At 31.9% G+C, this 19,232-nt stretch overlaps 2 protein-coding genes across 3 annotated transcripts; one reads left to right on the top strand and one right to left on the bottom strand.

Annotated features, from left to right (window-relative positions):
* Nucleotides 1-6,694: 6,694 nt before the first annotated feature.
* Nucleotides 6,695-10,928, top strand: LOC142555228 (uncharacterized). The gene is given in 8 exon segments (XM_075665984.1): nucleotides 6,695-6,841; nucleotides 6,966-7,105; nucleotides 8,224-8,576; nucleotides 9,155-9,251; nucleotides 9,341-9,421; nucleotides 9,423-9,629; nucleotides 9,763-10,341; nucleotides 10,343-10,928. Coding segments are annotated over 8 exon segments (1,998 nt in total). The 5' UTR covers nucleotides 6,695-6,705; the 3' UTR covers nucleotides 10,748-10,928.
* Nucleotides 10,929-11,692: 764 nt separating this feature from the next.
* LOC142555229 (ADP,ATP carrier protein, mitochondrial-like) lies at nucleotides 11,693-15,259 on the bottom strand. Of its 2 annotated transcripts, none has more exons than XM_075665985.1 (4): nucleotides 15,139-15,259; nucleotides 13,032-13,549; nucleotides 12,556-12,930; nucleotides 11,693-12,200 (listed from the first exon to the last, which is right to left on the bottom strand). In XM_075665985.1, the coding sequence occupies exons 2-4, from the start codon at nucleotides 13,527-13,529 to the stop codon at nucleotides 11,904-11,906; spliced, it is 1,170 nt and encodes a 389-aa protein (XP_075522100.1). In that variant the 5' UTR covers nucleotides 13,530-13,549; nucleotides 15,139-15,259; the 3' UTR covers nucleotides 11,693-11,903. The 2 variants fall into 2 exon arrangements, with proteins under 2 accessions (XP_075522100.1, XP_075522101.1); XM_075665986.1 differs by having other exon boundaries at nucleotides 15,132-15,248.
* Between the last annotated feature and the right edge of the window lie 3,973 nt (nucleotides 15,260-19,232).

Genomic DNA, 19,232 nt, shown 5'->3' on the forward strand with positions numbered 1-19,232 from the left:
ATATACAGTTTGCACGAGGTACAATTAGCGAATTGTATAGTTATGGCGAAAGCGGAAAGTGTCTGGATTTAGCAAAATGAAATTTTACGGCCAAATCACTTATTTTTGGAATCCAATACATCAATTTTTTAAAAATTAAAATTAACATATAAATATATTATGTAATAATATAATATATTTTTATTTTATTACTATTTACAGCTCAATTGTATATGTCTATTTCTTTTTCACACAAATTAAAAAATTTATTGAAATTTTTAATTATACAAATTTTTTAATTTTACTGGCAAAAACTCGTGTGAGACTATCTCACGGACATATTCTGTGAGACAGATATCTTATTTGAGTTATCCATAAAAAGTATTTTGTGAGACGGATATCTTATTTGGGTTATCCATAAAAAAATATTATTTTTTATGCTAAAAGTACTAATTTTTATTGTGAATATCAATAGGGTTAACCCGTCTCACAGATAAAGTTTCGTGAGACCGTATCACAAGAGTTATACTCTTTTATTTTTATTAATGAGTGTTTGTATAAACAATTTGTTATATGTTATGATAGTTAGTTTATTATAATAAACAAATTAAATATCGGTGTGTACTGGAAAAATAGAAGATATCCCTAAATATGTTATATACATATATTTGGAATAAACGGAAAAATAAAAATATTTTATATAATGAGCAGATATCTTATGTGATTTAAATAAAAAACATGTCTCATAAAATTAATTCATGAAATCGTATCACAGGAGATTTTGTGTCATATGATTGTATTTTTGTAAAACTGAACTTTTACTTGATTTGTGAAAAATAAAATACATTCAATCCCATGTCCAAGTCAAAATTCTTTTGTGTTTGTCTATGCAGTATTAAGTGGAGTGTATTCAATTCAAAGTTTTGATGATAAATGTATTCTTCTCCTATGATCATTGAAATATTCATTAATTATATATGAATATATTTAAAAAAATTATTTAAAATTGACACAAACTCTCTTTCGATGTTGTAATTAAAAAAAATCCATACATATTACGTAATCTGTAAATAAACCAAACATATTTCATCCTAGGTTTAGTGATAAAATTTAAAAAAAATAAATTTAGATTTGGGATTAAAAAAAAGTAAAAAAAATATTATAAATAAAAATTATACATTTTTTTACATAATTCAATTAGGATAAATTCGTGTAAAATTTAGATCGACGATTAAATTTTAAATGATAAATAATTTATTAAACATTAATCGAATTTTTTATTTTAAAAATTAGTTTATATAGATTTAGTTTTTTTAAAAAAAAATTAGAACCTTTAGAAATAGTGTTTGTCTTTAATATATAAATAAATTAAAAATAGTATTAAAATAATTGTTTGGTGAGCAAATTTTGGCAGCCTAATAAATGTTTGGTCAGCTGAATAGCTGACGTGGCCATCGGGGGCTCGATCTTGTGGGGTCCACAGAGTACTTTGACTGGGAACCGGAATAATCGGTCGCAAGTATTCCGAGTAAAAGTTAAAGTGGTAGGAAGGCGTCCGGCGGGCCCACACAATTATTTCGGGTAAAAGCTAAGGCGAAAGGCATGGCTCGGTTTCTTCTACTTTACTTCTTCCTTTGTCTTTCACCAATAGTTAATTTTTTTATTAATTAATTAAATAAATAGGAGAATTGAGCTTCTAAAAAATTATAATCATAAGCCAGAAATAAATAGAATATTTTATCATTCAGAAATATAATATTTAGAATGTTCAATGGTTGAACGAGTTGAATTATAATTTTTAATACGAACAATCCAAACATAGTGTTTGAAATATTAAATTTAACTTCATAAAATTACTACACACGAGTCGAACTCATATTAAAGTACAAGCGAGTGGAGCTTCTCACATGCATTTCAATCGAAGGTTAAAAATAACTAAGTTCGAGATCATTTGATGTTGAGTCTAGTTATAGTTGTCTCAAGTTCGAATACAACTCATTAAAATGCAAGTGAGTGGAGCTGCTCACATGCATTTCAATCGACGGTTGAAAATAACTAAGTTCGACATTATCTTGACGTTGAATCTAGTTGTAGTTGTGTCATGTTCGAGTATTCGAGTTTGAGATCTCTTAACTAATTAAATTTTATTTGAATTATTATTTAACATGTAATCCTTTTTATAGACGGTTTATTTCAACAATTTATAAAATACTTAAACACGATATCGAGCTTAATCAATACTCTAGAAAATTGAACCCATGGAACTCCGATTTAAGGGATAATTGTTGGTTTAAAATGATTTAAATTTAAATTGAACTTGTATTTTGTGGAAGCAAGGAATAAAATAGTTGTTGGGCCCAAAGGAAGTTGTAAACCGTTCAACTTATTTGTCACCGAAAGTTATATTCTTATATATTATATGCTTACCAAATAACTTCTTTTTAAAAAAATTTACCAAATATCTTCTTTTAGTTGGCCTATAAACAATCAAGAATACATCTTAAACACAAAACTCATGTGAAACAGTTTTATTGATCAATTTTGTGATACATATCTTCTATTTGGATAACCTATGAAAAAAATATTAATTTTTATACCAAAAATATTATTTTTTATTGTAAATATGAACAAATTAAAATTGATTAGTCTCGTGGATATTTTTTGTGAGACCATCCCACAAGATACTTATTCAATCTTAAATAGGTATAATTATTTTCTCAATCATAATCACACGTACATATATGTAGATACACACTTTAGCATTTTCGCGAGGATGATTGTCGTGTGTGATTAAATACGGATTTATGTGTGATGGTTAATATTATACGAGCCAAGTTAAAGTAAAGAAATTCAATGCTAAAATAACTTATATTAGAAATAGATTTAGTATTTGAAGGTAATGTTGCTAAAAATAGTGATACCTACCGAAGGGTTGGGAAAGATATCCTGGAGGTCAGCTCGCGTCGAAGAAATCTTGAAAACATGAGCAAGAACGTTAGAAGGGGGTATAAGGATTTTTCTGGCATAACCCATCAGACATTCAATTTAGAGAATAAAAAAATATAGAGAGTATTATATGTACTCAATACGAGTGAATATATGAATCCATGAACAATCATTAAAACTGTGTACTTACAGGAAAAGAGTTATCATGAGAGTAAAGTTATATCTTGACTATAACTCTTGTTTGTGTAGGAGCTTATTTGGGACATGAGCTCGTCTAACATGAAGCGAGCCAGTCTAGGCTTTGTATGGGAGCTCGGCTTGGGAGTTTGGCTACAAATTTCTTAATAGCCATAATGATGTGTATTGGGAGGTTGGTTGGGACCTCGATGGTGAGGTTGGTTATGATTAGATTGTCAATAACGGGTATGCGTGAGGTCGACTAGGACCTCGACAGTGATGTCAGCTCGGGAGGTCGGATAAGACTTGATTGTTAATAACAAGTATTTGGGAGGTCGGATGGACCTCGAAGGTGGGGTCGACTCAGGAGGTCGGATATGACTCGATTGTTAATAAAGAGTATTAGAGAGGTTAGCTGGGATGAGCTCCCAAATGATCTCCCAGCGAAACTTAGTAATTGGGTTGGAGTTGAGCCTTTGGATGACTTTTTTATCTGTGCTGCAGATAGTGAGCTGATCTCGTTTTCTGGAATATCACAAGTCTCCCTTGAGTCAAGCTGATGTCATAGACTTGAAGCTTGTATGTGAGGCCACATGCCACGAGCTCGACATGAAATTTGAGCTTGACATGAGCAGTTCGGGTAACGACAAGGTGAAACTCAACCTGCATTGATGACTTTTTTTTTCTATGTTAATAAAAACGTAAAAGGATTTACCAATAAAGAAAAATGAATAGGAATTAATTTAAGGGAAAAGTCTCTTGCTTAATATATAACTAGAGCCTTTTTTTCACTGTGGTGTGTATACATATAAAAAAAATTGTATTAAATATTATTTTTTGAATTTTGAAATATTATATTAAAATTGAAACTGTTAAAACGTATTTTATAATAACTTTTTATGTTGTGAGTGATGTTTTTATTTAATTTTATAATTAAAAAGTATACATACAGATTAAAAAATATTTTGGGTTTATAAAAAAATATCACGACAAAAAAGTTATTTAATCTAAGTCCTCCAAATTTAATACACAAAAAATCCTATTAGTTAATCTCACAATGCAACTTTTTAATACGGAGTTTCGACCCGACCCATAAAAATAATGTTAAAAATATTATTTTTTTTACCGACCCAAAAAATAATGTTAAAATATTATTTTTTTTGCTAAATTTATAGATTGTGTCATCTTTCTCACGAATATAGATACGTGAGACCGTCTCATTGAAGAGAAGAAATCTACTCACTTTAATATATAGTATAAACATACAAATACAAATATGGATCAGAAGGAGATATGAGCAATGTCGAATATGAAAAAATATAGCGTTAGGTGTAATTTAAATATCTATTAGTTTAGATTATAATTTTCAGTTTATGTTATATATATATATATATATATATATATATAGACATATATATTTTGTTAGGACCGCAGGTTGTCATGAATCATGTGAAGGGTACAAAAAAGCTGACGTTCAATTGAAGGATCAATACGACTTTTGGGGCTTTGTCGATACACATGACAATGCCAATGTCACAAGTTATCATCTCCTAAACCCCCGTGAGAGATAAAATTTTCATATGGATAAATGTATTTATTGAATGAAAAGTATACAAGGTGTGCAACGATCGGTTCGATACATAAGTGAATTCATTTAGCTTATTTGAATACACTTGTAATATTCTTATCTAAGCAGCCGAGTTTATAGATTTATATCGCGTGTTTAAATTGATGTATTTCAAATTTCTTGATTTGCTTGGATTGACAAAATTGAAGCAGATTTGAAATTAATTATATATAATGTAATGTAATTTTAGTAGTAATTATGATGTTTTCAAATATTTTCAAGATATGAGTTATTTGAAATACAACCCAACCTTCCATTATTCTTTTCTCGGATTGAATCTTTTCATCCAAATAAGGTTGTTCTTGGGTGAGAAGATTTGAAGTCGTGTACAATTTGATTGTTTATGTTGCGTTTTGATTTATGGATTCGTAGCTAAGAATTTCAAATCCACAACCACAAATCCTTTGGATTTATGGATTTGTAGCTAATGATTTCAAATCTCTAATGACAAATTTATCGGTTTATTTGCGTGATCCATTTGTAAGTGAATTTCAAATTCCAATTGGTTATTTTTTGAGTGGTGGATATTAAATTCATCTGAATATATTAGTATTTCAAATCATTTATTCAACACAAAACTCTTACGGGGCCGTCTCGCGGGTCAATTTTGTAATACAGATCTTCGACCCGACAGAATTGACCTATGAAAAAATTATTACTTTTTATGTCAAAATTAATATTTTTCACTGTAAATATAGGCTAAGTCAACTCATCTCAATGATATAGATCTGCAAGATCGTTTTACAGGAAACCAACTATTCCTTCAAATACTCCGTCAAATCTAAATGCAACCTTGGTTTATTTGATTAAATCCATCATCAAATCCTCCATTAACTATTTACTGAATCATTTAGATGAATTTTAAATACATCTAATCTCAAATTCTTCATTCAAAATACCAAATTTTACAAGGAGCCAATACATATAAAAAGAATCGAAAAGCTATACAAACTAAAATTGAGTCCCTATTGGTTCCAAGTTTGGACCACGTCGAAATTCTCCCCAAACATATCGGTAACAAAGACGAACAAAGCAAGACAATAGGATTCACACATATTTTTCAAGTATCCATTTTCATTTATGTTGTTTTTGGTTTTGGTCCCCAAAATAATTTCCATGGTTTCTATTTGTGGGCAAGAAAATGGACTGGAGAATCTGGAACCAAGTCAAAACAAGCACAACAAATCCAAGATTTTTCACTTATGAAATCGGCCATATATATATATATATATATATATATATATATATATCATCACTTTCATCAAACAAATGGGACCATATCTAAGCTCACTCCTTGTAACATCATCATATCATGAAATAACACGACTAAATTTAAAAAATAATTAACAATTTTGAATACCATTGCCAAATCTTGGCCAATTGGAAAATTAACAATTCATTTAAAATCAAAATTCGAGTCGATAAGTTCATATAGTATCAAGGTCTCAAATTTGGGACGATATCTCGAGTTCGATATCCAATCGTAACAAAACCTCACCCCCATATCAAAAATTAAAAATTTGTACCAAGTTAAAAAGCATAAATTATTTGGAATTTTTTTGAGGAAAAATAATTGTCTTTTGTTGGTAAATTAATCGAAACATAAAACTAAATATTGTAGTAAATTTTAGCTGCACGATTATCACCGATCATCATTTATGTAAAACAATAAGCTTTCGATCTCACAATAGATACAAGAGAAAAATATAACGTCGTATATGTTCGATTCACATGAATTACAAGTTTGTGTAATTGGTTGTAAAGGGAGAATCAATAATTGATGCCTATTGCAGTGAGGCTAACGAGGATAATGAAAGAAAATTTAATTGATAGAAATTGGAGGAAAATAAAATTGGGCCAAGTTTGGCCATTAGAAATAACTAGTAGACATGGGCTAGTGGGCCTAGTCTGGCCCAATATTAAGACTGGCCCTCAAATAAATTTAGCGAGATAATTGCGGAAGCACATGCGTGAAAATGGCTCCGAAAGCTAAAGAAAAGGCGAAACCGGCCGCCGCGGACCCCGCCGTTGCCATTGAAGATCTCTTCACCTCTCTCAATCGCCACATCGAACGCTCAGAATTCGAGCAAGCCATCAAAGTGTCGAATCAAGGTTTTTATGACGTGTTTTGCGACTTTATTCGTTTGAATCAGCTTGCAGGGTACTGTAATTGAATATTTGTGTGTGTTTTTCTTGACAATTGTGTAATTAACTTGTGGTTTTTTGGAGGATTTAGTTCTTCAAATTGCACCGGGAGATGAAGACGCAATTAGATGCAAAGTGGTGGCGTTGATTAAGAATGATTCCATTGACGATGCATTGTTGACTATTGAAGGTTTTTCGAAGAAATCTTTGATTGATTTCAGTTTCTTCAAGGTACTTTTGGCCGAGTGGACCTCTTAATTCTTTGTAGCAATAAGGTTGTGATTCTGGAAAGGGTGCCCGAGGAGGAGTTTAGATGACTGACACAATTTTGCAAATTGACGTTAGCATGATTGAGATAGTTATTCTCAAGCCAGCTGTCATTTTTTTGGCATAACAAGTAATCTATTTGGTTGCATTAGCTCTGAGGAAAAAGAATGCAAAAATTCGGTTCTTTATTTTGGTGTATCTTTGTCCATGCTTAGCGGAATTCAATCTTGCTGTGTCGAGAAGAATCTCAGTATTGAAGTTGTAATATTTCGGGGATGAATATGTTCGGAATATGTTGATGATGCATGTGGTATGAGAAATGTTTAGCATAATCTGTACAATAGGACCGTGTTGAGACATTTGGTGATAATTTTGGAACTGCCTTACTAAGGTTACATGTTTGCATTCTTTAAACAACATCATTCAACTCTGGTAATGATATTTCAATGTGGTGCAATGGGTCGTTAGTGCGTCATGATTAAATTTCTGGTAAATGAAGGATTTTGATACCTTTTCTTCAAAAGTATTTCAAGTGTTACCTTTGAATAAAATCCCTGGAGAGGGGGAGAAAGAATCCAAATAGAAAAAAGTTGATGGCACAGACTGAAGTGACCTTGTTTATTTGCTTTGAAAGTAAAACTAGCATCTTTCCTATTGATATCATTGAAGTCGGGATAAGGATTGACAAGTCTTAACTTGACCAGTACATTGGCGATTTTTAAACCTGTATTCAGTTTCTTGAGGAGTGTTGCTGTTGGAGTCTTGGAGATCTGTCACTTTTTATCAGCAATAAATTGGATCGTTCACGATTCTAGATTGGGTTGAGAAACTCTTGTCGGTCGATGTGGATAGGGAAGTATATGCAATGCATTACTGATACTTTACTGCAATTTTTTTTGTTCTGTTTTTTTCTCTCAATTTTTTGTATATAATGTCATAAGTATAAGAATCCACTCTGTTTGACTAGCTAGCATAAGATGATATTTGCAAACTTCAGCAGCTATTTCATTTGTCGCTAAGGTTTTTGCATTTGTTTATCTAGCAGAAAACTCTACATATTTATGGACTCATTTTCTTAATAGGCGTACTGTTTGTACCGGCAAAATAAGTTGAATGAGGCTTTGGAGTGCTTGAAAGGGAAAGAAGAAAACACTGCTGCCATGTTGTTAGAATCGCAGATCTTATTTCGTCTAGGAAAAATGGATGCTTGTGTGGATGTTTATCAAAGGCTCCAGAGGACTAAGATAGATTCGTTAGAGATAAATTTTGTTGCGGGCTTGGTTTCTGCTGGGAGAGCTTCTGACGTTCAGGGGACAATGGATTCTCTCAAAGTTAAAGCGACCAGCAGTTTTGAACTGGCATACAATGCTGCTTGTTCATTGATAGAAAGAAACAAATATAAAGATGCTGAGCAACTGTTGTTATCAGCTCGAAGGTAATATCCAGCTGTCTTATAGAAACTCAAATAAAGAATTTAATCTCGTTCTGTTGTTTGCTTCCATCTTTTTGGTGTTATTCATAATGTGACCTACGTCATCTTAAGAACTTGCATGTGTTGTTTCTCAAATAAGTCTGTGGAGCTGAGTATCAATGCAAGTTTTTGAACTTTGGCTCGAGATGAATTACATCAAACTTTTCTTAGTTTTGTTCGGTACTGACAATGAAATGCAAAATATACATAAATTTTATCATTTGGCAGACAAGTTTGTTATATTATCAAAGGCGTGATAGCATAATACGGCTGTATCATGTTGATTGGGTTGACTTGTTTTTCTTGACTCGGCAATTTTATTCTCATGCTTCCTCAGAATTGGAGTTTCCCATTCTTTTCCATGTATGTTTATGGATGATCTTTTATATTATTTTATATTTTTTTGCATAAAATCATTAAGGTCCAGCACTGTCCTTCATATCCTTTAGAAATTTTCTTAGAATTCAGTGTTGTAACGATGGCGGCAATAAAAACTTACATTGGGAACTTTTTATATATTCTGACCTCAATATCTTTTTAAGGATTGGGCAGGAAACATTAATGGAAGAGAATTTAGCAGATGATGATATTGAGATTGAATTGGCTCCTGTAGCTGTTCAGTTGGCATATGTTAAGCATGTGAGATTGTAATATATTATATTTGAGACACTATTATCTTCTACTTTGATGGTGGTAATGTAGCACAGTTTAAATGTGTTTTCCTACAGATCCTGGGTAATACTCAAGAAGCCTTTGAATCTTATTCCAACATCATCAAGAGAAATCTAGCAGATGAATCCTCACTTGCAGGTATCGACAAACAACTTTGTTGCATTAAAGGGCCCCAAGGATGCATCTGATGGTTTGAGAAAACTAGATAAATTGATAGAGAAAAGTGAAGGACCTCTGACCTTTCATCTTGCTCGGGATCTTGACCTAAAGCTCTCGCAAAAACAAAAGGAAGCAATCTTTGTTAACCGTCTCTTATTGCTACTACACTCTAATAAAGTAGATCAGGTAATACAATTACGACTGCATAATCGTTTTATAAACCTCTGATCCAAGAGTCTTCCTTATGGATAATCATTTCAACCTCTGTCCCCATATCTCCCGTGCTATCAAATTTATTTAATCGAGAAAGGATCTGCAGGCACGAGAACTTGCTTCTGCTCTACCAAGCATGTTTCCTAACAGTATATTACCTGTGCTACTTCAAGCTGCTGTACATGTAAGGGAGAACAAGGCCAATAAAGCCGAGGAGCTACTAGGCCAGTCTGCAAGTAAATTTCCAGACAAGTCGAACATCATCCTACTCGCCCGTTCACAGATTGCTGCAGCTGCAGGCCATCCTCAAATAGCAGCCGACTCTCTACTGAAAATACCTGATATTCAACATAAGCCTGCAACTGTTGCGACCCTTGTCTCTCTTAAAGAACGAGCTGGAGATATTGATGGTGCTGATTCTGTGTTTGATGCTGCGATTCGGTGGTGGTCGGATGCCATGACTGAAGACAATAAACTTGATATCATCATGCAAGAGGCTGCTTCATTTAAGCTCAGACATGGAAAGAAGGATGAGGCAGCTCGTCTCTACGAGGAACTTGTGAAAAACCATGGGAGCATCGAGACCTTGGTAGGGCTTATTCTAACTACCGCTCATACCAATATTGAGAAGGCAGAAGCTTATGAGAAGCAATTGAAACCGCTATATAATCTGAAGGGAGTTGATAGTCGAGAGTTTGGAGAAAACCTCTGGTGCAAAGCATGTTGAGAGCAACGGTCCTACTTTGGGCGTTGCTGAAGCATACGAATCTAAGAACAAGGAGAAACCAAAGAAGAAAAGGAAGAGAAAGCCAAAGTATCCAAAAGGGTTTGACCCTGCAAATCCGGGTCCCCCACCGGATCCAGAAAGATGGCTACCGAAGAGGGAAAGGTCTAGTTACAGGCCAAAGAGGAAGGATAAGAGAGCAGCTCAGATAAGAGGTTCGCAGGGTGCAGTTGTTAAAGATAAAGAGTCTTCTAGTAATCTGAACTTGAAGTCGAACCAAACGGCCAACTCTAAAGGGCATACTCAGAATGCAGGCTCCGAACGATCCAAGAATTCATCAAAATCCAGGAAGAAATCCAGAAATTAATGGGGAAAGCCAAAAAGTTTGCTTATTTATGAAACAGGTGAAAATTTCAGTTATAATGCACGTAGAGTAGTAACTTGGGACTCTAGATTCAAATATTGGAGACCACTTGTTCCACCATTGGGTTGTTTATTATTGTATTAACATAAAATCTTGGTTTCTAATGAGACTGTATTTTGTGTTCTTTCTTATGTTTCTTTGCTTTTGTAGTCACTTCCGACGTAATTAAGAGTTGTTCCATCATTGCTTGCGTTGTATGATTCGTGTTTTGTGACATGAGTTCCTTCCGATATAATCTGAGTCTCAAATTCAGTTGGAATACATTAATAGCGCATTTGGAAGTTAGGATTTAATTGATTTGGATTTCATATTTTTACCACAAATCATCTTAAACTGTTTGTATAATTTTAAATTGAAGGACTTTTTCAATCCTAAACTATTTATTTTTAGAGAAAACTAAAGGGTAAAACAAATGTATTTCAAATCCTTCAACTAAGCGAGCGATTCGATCAAATTCATTCTTTCAAGCCCATTTCTCAAATGAAATCTTTTGGTCGAAACGTAACTGAACGTTTTCCTAGACACCTCTAATTTTTTAAGGTTACTAACATAAACTATTATTTTTCAACGAGGTTAACTTCTTGTTAAAATTCTTGGATTCACTCTCAAATAGCATCCACTAACAATAGTGGTGTTTTGCTAAGTTTTTATTATAAAACTTATGTATTTAAAAACAAAAAACAGAAAATGTGCCTTTCGATATTCAGATTTTTTTTGGAACTTTTAAAAAAAACTATTTTCCTATTATACATAAACATAAAAACGTTTCTGTATGAAGTTGGCACAGAATGTTCAACATCACTGGAATGAAATCATGAATAACAAAAGTTTTAATTTATTTTAATTTTATAATATTATTCTAAATAAAAATGATGAGATAACCACAAGTTTGAATGCTGAAATGCAGATATCTTAAATTCAAATCTCAGGAAAAATAAACACGATCCATCAAGATAGTAGCCTCTTCCATAATAGGAACCACGCAATGTTTGGACGATTGAAATTTAGATTATTCAAATTGCGCTCATTTTTAAAGTTTCTTAAACTGAACAGAGATTTTCATCACCACATCTCTTTCCAAAATTCAAGAAAGGTGAACTTAACCTCCACCAGAGCCATATTTCTTACCCAATACGATCATTTGAAGTTTGTCGTATCCAGCAAGAACACCAGCACCAGCGACAGCACGAAGAATGTTGGCACCCGCACCTTTGAACAAAGATTTGGCACCTTCATTCTTGAGGATCTGAGCAAATGCATCCATCGAGCTCTTGTACTTCACAGCTTCACCAGACGTCATCATCATTCTTCTACGGACGGTATCAATTGGGTAAGAGGCAAGACCGGCACCATTAGTGATGAGCCAACCAAGGGCAAAGCTAGCAAAGAAACTATCCTGTAATCATGAACAGGTAAATCTTAGTTGCTGACATCTAGTAGATTAGGAAAATCATATATGTAAACCTGATCCCAATCTTAGGTTCCACATAGTGTTTGGTCTATGTGCTACATTGAAAATGTATCCTTATTATGCATTAAGTTGCAGAAAATTGGATTTTGATAATATCAAGTATTCGTACTGAATCAAAAAAAGGAAAACAAAACTTGACACCACATCACAGCCTTATACGCTATCAATAAAATTTCATACCTTGAATTTCTATATGTGCTATAAATAAATAATTGGGATAATGCAATCCAATTAATTGCCAAGACAATGCATAGATAAGAATTATTGTTGAGATACTAACCTGTAGCGATCCGGTAAGGACCACAGGTTTCAAAGAATCGTACATTCCGAAGTATAAACCACGGTACACAATAATACCAACACATGAGATGTTGAATCCACGGTAAAGACCAGCAATACCATCAGATTTCAAGGTCTTTCTATAGACATCCACCAAACCGTTGAATTGCCTCTCGCCTCCTCCCTTCTTTGCTGCCTTAGCATCATTAGCAAGACGTGTACGAGCATAATCCAAGGAATAAACAAAGAGCAACGAAGAAGCACCAGCTGCACCACCTGATGCAAGGTTTCCAGCGAACCATTTCCAGTAGCCATCGCGGTCCTTCTTGAAGTTGAAGAGTCTCTTGAAGTAGTCCTTGAATGCAAAGTTCAGAGCCTGTAATAATACATGGGAAGACATTTTGTAAAGTTTGCTAAAGAAAACAGAAAAGGGATGTATATAGATAATGATCAAATATACTCATAAAGTAGGTGAACCTGGGTGGGGAAGTAACGAATGACATTAGCAGTGTTTCCTCTCCACAATGACCCAAATCCCTCATCCCGAATGGTTCTCTTGAAGCATTCCCCAATTCCTTTGTACGGTTCTGAGAGCCTTCCAGATTTAATCATTTCATCTTGATTCTGAATCAAAAGCTTCACACGCTCAATAGGGGCAGCAGCAGTTTTTGACACAGCAGCTGAAACACCACCCATAAGAAAGTCGATTGCAAAGCCGGCAAGGCCTTTCTCAGCGGGAGCTTGAACAAAAACTGGTGAAGCATGAGCCGAAATCAAGGATAGATCCTGAGTGGCTTTACAAGTCATTGGATTCCATAATCCTGTATGATTTTCATAAGCAAATGGTATCTGATACGTAACAGGCCTCTGGAAGCTACCATAGCGAGTTTGAACACCTTGTGATAGACTGGAACTCATGTGCAGCTGATTAGCCAACTTCTGGGCAATGGTAGGGAGCTGGTGCTGATCTACCATTTTAACTTTAGAAAGAATTCCTGCAGACACAAAATAAATGGTCAAAACAAACCAAGATAAAACAATAGATAAGAACTAGTAGCATGTCATTTGCAAGGACATTTAAATTGTTAAGAGTAACACAATATAGCACAAAGGTCAGACAATGCCACCAACTCAAATTTCCAGAAAAAGAATGCACTACCCAGAATACTGATCAACTATGCCTCTTCAACCGCATTTACAGATATGGTAAGCTCCTCTCAGTATTATAAAATATAAACTGATGATTCATATTCACCGAGTTAACAATCTGATAGTGGTAACACAATATCTTCACTTTCAATATGGACATTAAATGAAATTATGAGAATACATAGGTTACAGCATGTTAAACTTAGTGTACTGATCAATCCCAAACATATGAAGCAACATTACCAATGGTATCGGCCATAACTCATATCAATCTACGCATCACAAAAGAAAACATCCAATCAAATTACCAATATCACGTCACTGAACATATCACTTTCTCTGGGATAAAGTAAACACTAAGGCATGCCTTTCCGAAGCCTACCTCAAGTTTAACAAAAAGAACAAAGCATATCTGAACAATTCACACAGATTTAAAAGAACATTACCCTGGTAAAATTTACACACGAAGGTAATCAGGCACGGACTGTCTACTTAAGAAAAGCACAGAATTTCAGTACCAGTTAACATTTTCTTTGCATTTCAATGAGAGAACATAAACACAATTAAAAGCTCTTTATTTTAAATCCACAGTATTACAGTAGACCGCCCATAAATGAAGCAGGGAGTGCTTTGCATTTCAATGAGATAACATAAACACACAATTAGAAGCTCTTTATATTAAATCCACAGTACTACAATAGACCACCCATAAATACACACAGGGAGTGCTTTGCATTTCAATGAGATAACATAAACACACAATTAGAAGCTCTTTATCTTAAATCCACAGTACTACAATAGACCACCCATAAATAAAGCAGGGGGGACACGTAAAATCAAAAGTAACCAGACAAGAGGGCGAGCATAATCACTGCAGCTTACGAACTTTAACATGAGGAACGAAAAGCAAAGCCCAAATTACATTACAAACAATATAATCAAAATAAACAAAAGTAACACATAAATACAAAAGCATAACCAGAATACACAGATTGCCCAGTACACAACCAAAGAGCTGGAAACAATGGTTAACAATAAATAACAAGCATATCAAACGTACAAAAATACTTTCCACTCCCAAAAATATGACTAACCTTGCGTCAAATTCAAACACTCGATCGTTCAACAAAAAACATTCAGATCTAAACTGACCGATCTACGCAGACCTTATCTCATTAAAAGTACCATAATTTTTTATCTATCCACCACGGATCTAACGAAGAACTGGCAGAAGGATCAAGCATTAATACTTCAAGCAATCAACAGGCAACCAATCAAAAGCAGCCGAGCGAAAACAGAAGAGACAACAGCCGGACAAAAATCGAAACAATGCAAGATCCTCATTAAAAAAAAAGTGAACAATTCAAAATTTAGACACAAAGCAGGTAAAATTCAATCAAATTCTGGCGTAACTCAGTACGATTCGACGAATTACCTGCTAGGCGGTCGCCTCGGTTGGGCGAATGAGGAATCTGATTGGAAATGGCAGAGAGTGGTGGTGTGGTGTCTCACTAGTGGCCAGTCCTCGTGTAAAATGATAGCATCTTTTGTTTTTTTTTTCCCAGAAGTTATTTAATTTTGTGGAAAAAAGGAATTATATTAAAATTTAAAATTATATAACGAATTATATTAAAATTTAAAATTATATAACGAATTATATTAAAATTTAAAATTATATAATGAATTATATAACTTACATATATATATATATATGTAACATATATATATCTTAAATAACATATATATGGATTTAGGCATGTTTCCATACATTGATGGTATGACATAAGTTACTTGACAAGGTGAGTCCTCAATAATAACAAATATTAATATATCAATAATGTCTGATGTCACGTTAGAGCTATAATAAAACTAGATTAAAAACAAACAAATTTATTGTAGAGTATGTTTCTTGTGAGATGGTCTCACGAATTTTTATTTGTGAAACGGGTCAATTCTACCGATATTCACAATAAAAAGTAATACTCTTAGCATAAAAAGTAATATTTTTCATAGATGACTCAAATAAGAGATCTGTATCACAAAATACGACCTGTGAGACCGTCTCACACAAGTTTTTGTTTTTATTGTTTTGTACATATAGAGAGGTTAATTTTGAATCCGAGGAAACTCTCTTTGTAAAAGTTTAAGTTGTTTGATTAAATTATAAAATAAATGAATTACATTTAATCTTATCTTAACATGCAATAACTCATCAAATTTACCATAAAATAAATAAATGAAGAAACTTTTTAAAAATTAAATAAATAAATACTATGATATTGTTGCATCAACTATCATAAACTACCGGATCATGTGTGTTTGTTACATAAAAAAAAATGAGTTTATATATAAAATAAAATATAAAGAAAATTGAAATGGTAGGATATAAAATAAAGGCCAAAACTTAGACGGTCTCACGGATCGTATACTGTGAGACAAGTATTTATTTAAGTCATCAATGAAAAAATATTAAAATATAAAATGTTTTAGATAAATCAAAATTACAACTAGATTGTATATAGTTACTACTCTTGTATTCAGAATAAGTGATATGTGTAATCAAAACAATTTATTCATATTAAAAGTAAATAATTATATTTAAATATCGTAATTGGACAAAATAATCGAATCCTATTTTAATTTTTACTGTTGAATCAGAGACATGTATCATACCGTGCTTTGAAACTATTATATAAAAATAGACAAAATAATTAGATGGAAAAATTAATAAATTTTTATCCAAAAATTTAAATTATTTGAAAATAGATAATTTTGATAAAATTTAGTTTAATTTTTTTTCACTTTTTAGAAATATAATTAAATTATATAAATTTAATCATATGCATTAATATTTCATGTTTAATAAAAAAATCCACGTTATGGTGCTTTTATGCCAAATAATTCAATTATAGGGTGCATTGTATTAATGGTGTGATTTTTTTGTAAAAAAAAAAAAGAAAAAGAAAAACTATCGGGCTCTGTTATTGGGCTATTGTGATCGTCCTATCTGAAAGCCCAACTGGAATTCTTAAATAGTAATCCAATAAGGCCCAATACTTCTTTTATATAAAGTTGTTGATCGCTTTTTTTTTTTTTTATGTAAGTTTATCTAAAACTTAATTACTCAAAATATTACAAATAAATTTTTTTCAGTGTCCATACAGAGACATTAACATAATTCAAAATACTTTTCATTTAAACTAAGATTTTTTTTTCTTAATTTGTTTTTATTTCTAAAATTTTCAAATTAGTAATGTTTAATTCCTATATTTTTAATTTTAATATAATGCCCAGTATTCTTTTAAACCTAAGAAACTTAATTTTTTAAATTAATCAGAATATATAATAAAAGAAATGGATTCTAACCACGTGGTTTATTTTTAAATGAAACGTTGTTTATCAATTTTATTGTTAACATATTTTCTTAAAAATATTTTTTTCAAAGTCAAAAAAAAATGTATACGTGTGTATATGCAAAGTGAACAAAATAATATTCTTATTTTACAAAAATAATAGTTATTTTTCTATATTAGTTATTACGTTTAAAAAAAAATAACTAAAATTTTGTATCTCCTATTAAAGCTTATATATGTGTGTGTATAAGTAGTGCGGTGAGTGAGCAACATATCAAAATTGTATGTGTGTGTAAACATTACATGACTGAAAATCAACCAATTTATCAAATGTTATAGCTAGTTGTAACGACACAATTCAAATATTTTAAATCGTTCAACAAGTGTCACGGTTTAATCGATATTCTAACAAGGAAAATTAGCGTATCGTAATATTTTTCTTTTCAATGATCGCACTTATTGCAATGTATGATAATCAAACATATGACATTGACTCTGATATCAATTATATGATATAACATTTTTTATGTTTAATCAAAAGTTATAGTTGGTTACATAACTCAAATATTTTAAATTATACAACCTACTGTTCGATCGATTTACTAAATTGGGACGATTATTATATCCAAAAAAATCATTTACTTTGTTATTATACGAATTCACATGTGAAGGAATTGGAAGTGAATCTCAGGCGGGTGAAAGGAATAAAATGATCTTGAAAGAAAACAAAGAGAAAACAATCCAATCTTGATATATAAATAATTAATAGTTTAGTACAAATTACTAATTTATACAACTTAAATTATTTAAAAAAATATAGAGATTAAAAAAATTTGATAATGAATAACGTTGTAGAAATGCGTGTCTGGAAATAAGAGATAACAAGACAGAAATGTTTGTGGATATTAGGACAGGTTTTGGACAAATTGAGGTCCAAATAATCGGAGCAATATATAAATAAACATATTTCTTTCCTTATTCTTTTTATATTATTTGATTAGATTAGACAAGGTTGGAGATTTTTCTTGCCATACCCTCGTGCAGTCTTGGGAAAATCAAAGGATAAATCATTATATTTATTTCCGTATTATCCAAAAAAAACATCAAAGGCCTCTATTTTTTATTTAAAAAAATAACTCTTTTTCAAGAGTGTGTCCTGTGACACGGTCTCACATATATATCATTAAGATGAATCAATCCGGTCCATACTTGAAGTGAAACATAATATTTTTGATATACAAAATAATATTTTCTATAGATCTGATCGAATAAGAGATTCGTCTTACAAAATTAACTCGCGAGACGGTCTAATAAGAATTTTTGTGTTTTTGTAATATATATTTTGTCTCTAATTTTGATTATATATGTTATTAATTTCAATCTCAATACACTATTTTATTTATTTTTCATTTACCATCATTTTTCATGGTGGCGATGAAGATAGGTTGACCCGCCGATATAAAAATTGTATGTATAATGTCGTATTGGTACTCTGATGAAAGAATATTACAATTACAAAAAAGACTCCACCAATATTGAAGATTTTTTTATTAAATAATATTGAGGACTTAAAAGAAAAAAATTGTAATTTTTTCAATTTTTTACTCAGGAGAATTTATAGAACCAAAAAAAAAAAAAAAAACCATTTTGTAAATTGGTCTGAATAAATTTTTTTCTCTAGTAAGACATAATTTTTTTTAAAGTTTTAGTCCGATTTTCTCATAAGCGCAACTATGACATCCGAGACGATATTGATATGACGTCGAACATTACTAATATGTTAAATTGAAAAGAGAATTTCAAAGAAATTCAAACTAAATTATTTATTGCATGCATTAAAACCAAACCATTGAATAATTACATAATTAAAAACTATATTAGCTAAGGTTACAATCATATTACATACAGATTGAATATATATTGTGTGTGGTTAATTTGATTGGAAATGGTAAATAATCAGATGAAACAGTACAAGAATTGATGCAGATATGTGGTGGTTTCGATAGTTGGCGATCACCTTTTTCCATTGTTTTGTCTTTGATAACACAAACAGGCAAATTTTCTCGGAAATTGTGTAATCTAAAAATCTTGCAAATATAAATATAATACCCCACTTTTGGAGACATTAATCCCTATGCATGATTCTTTATGGTATTTAATTATTTTGTCACACACA

This window comes from Primulina tabacum, chromosome 9 (assembly GCF_025594145.1).
Source record: "Primulina tabacum isolate GXHZ01 chromosome 9, ASM2559414v2, whole genome shotgun sequence".
In the NCBI taxonomy this organism is placed as follows: Eukaryota; Viridiplantae; Streptophyta; class Magnoliopsida; order Lamiales; family Gesneriaceae; genus Primulina; species Primulina tabacum.

Bases quoted from the DNA above. Each gene is read 5' to 3' on its own strand.
- LOC142555229 (XM_075665985.1), bottom strand. From the start codon at position 13,529: ATGGTAGATCAGCACCAGCTCCCTACCATTGCCCAGAAGTTGGCTAAT. The intron at 12,931-13,031 runs GTTCACCTACTT...GTATTATTACAG, and splicing joins TTCGTTACTTCCCCACCCAG to GCTCTGAACTTTGCATTCAA. The intron at 12,201-12,555 runs GTTAGTATCTCA...TCATGATTACAG, and splicing joins TCCTTACCGGATCGCTACAG to GATAGTTTCTTTGCTAGCTT.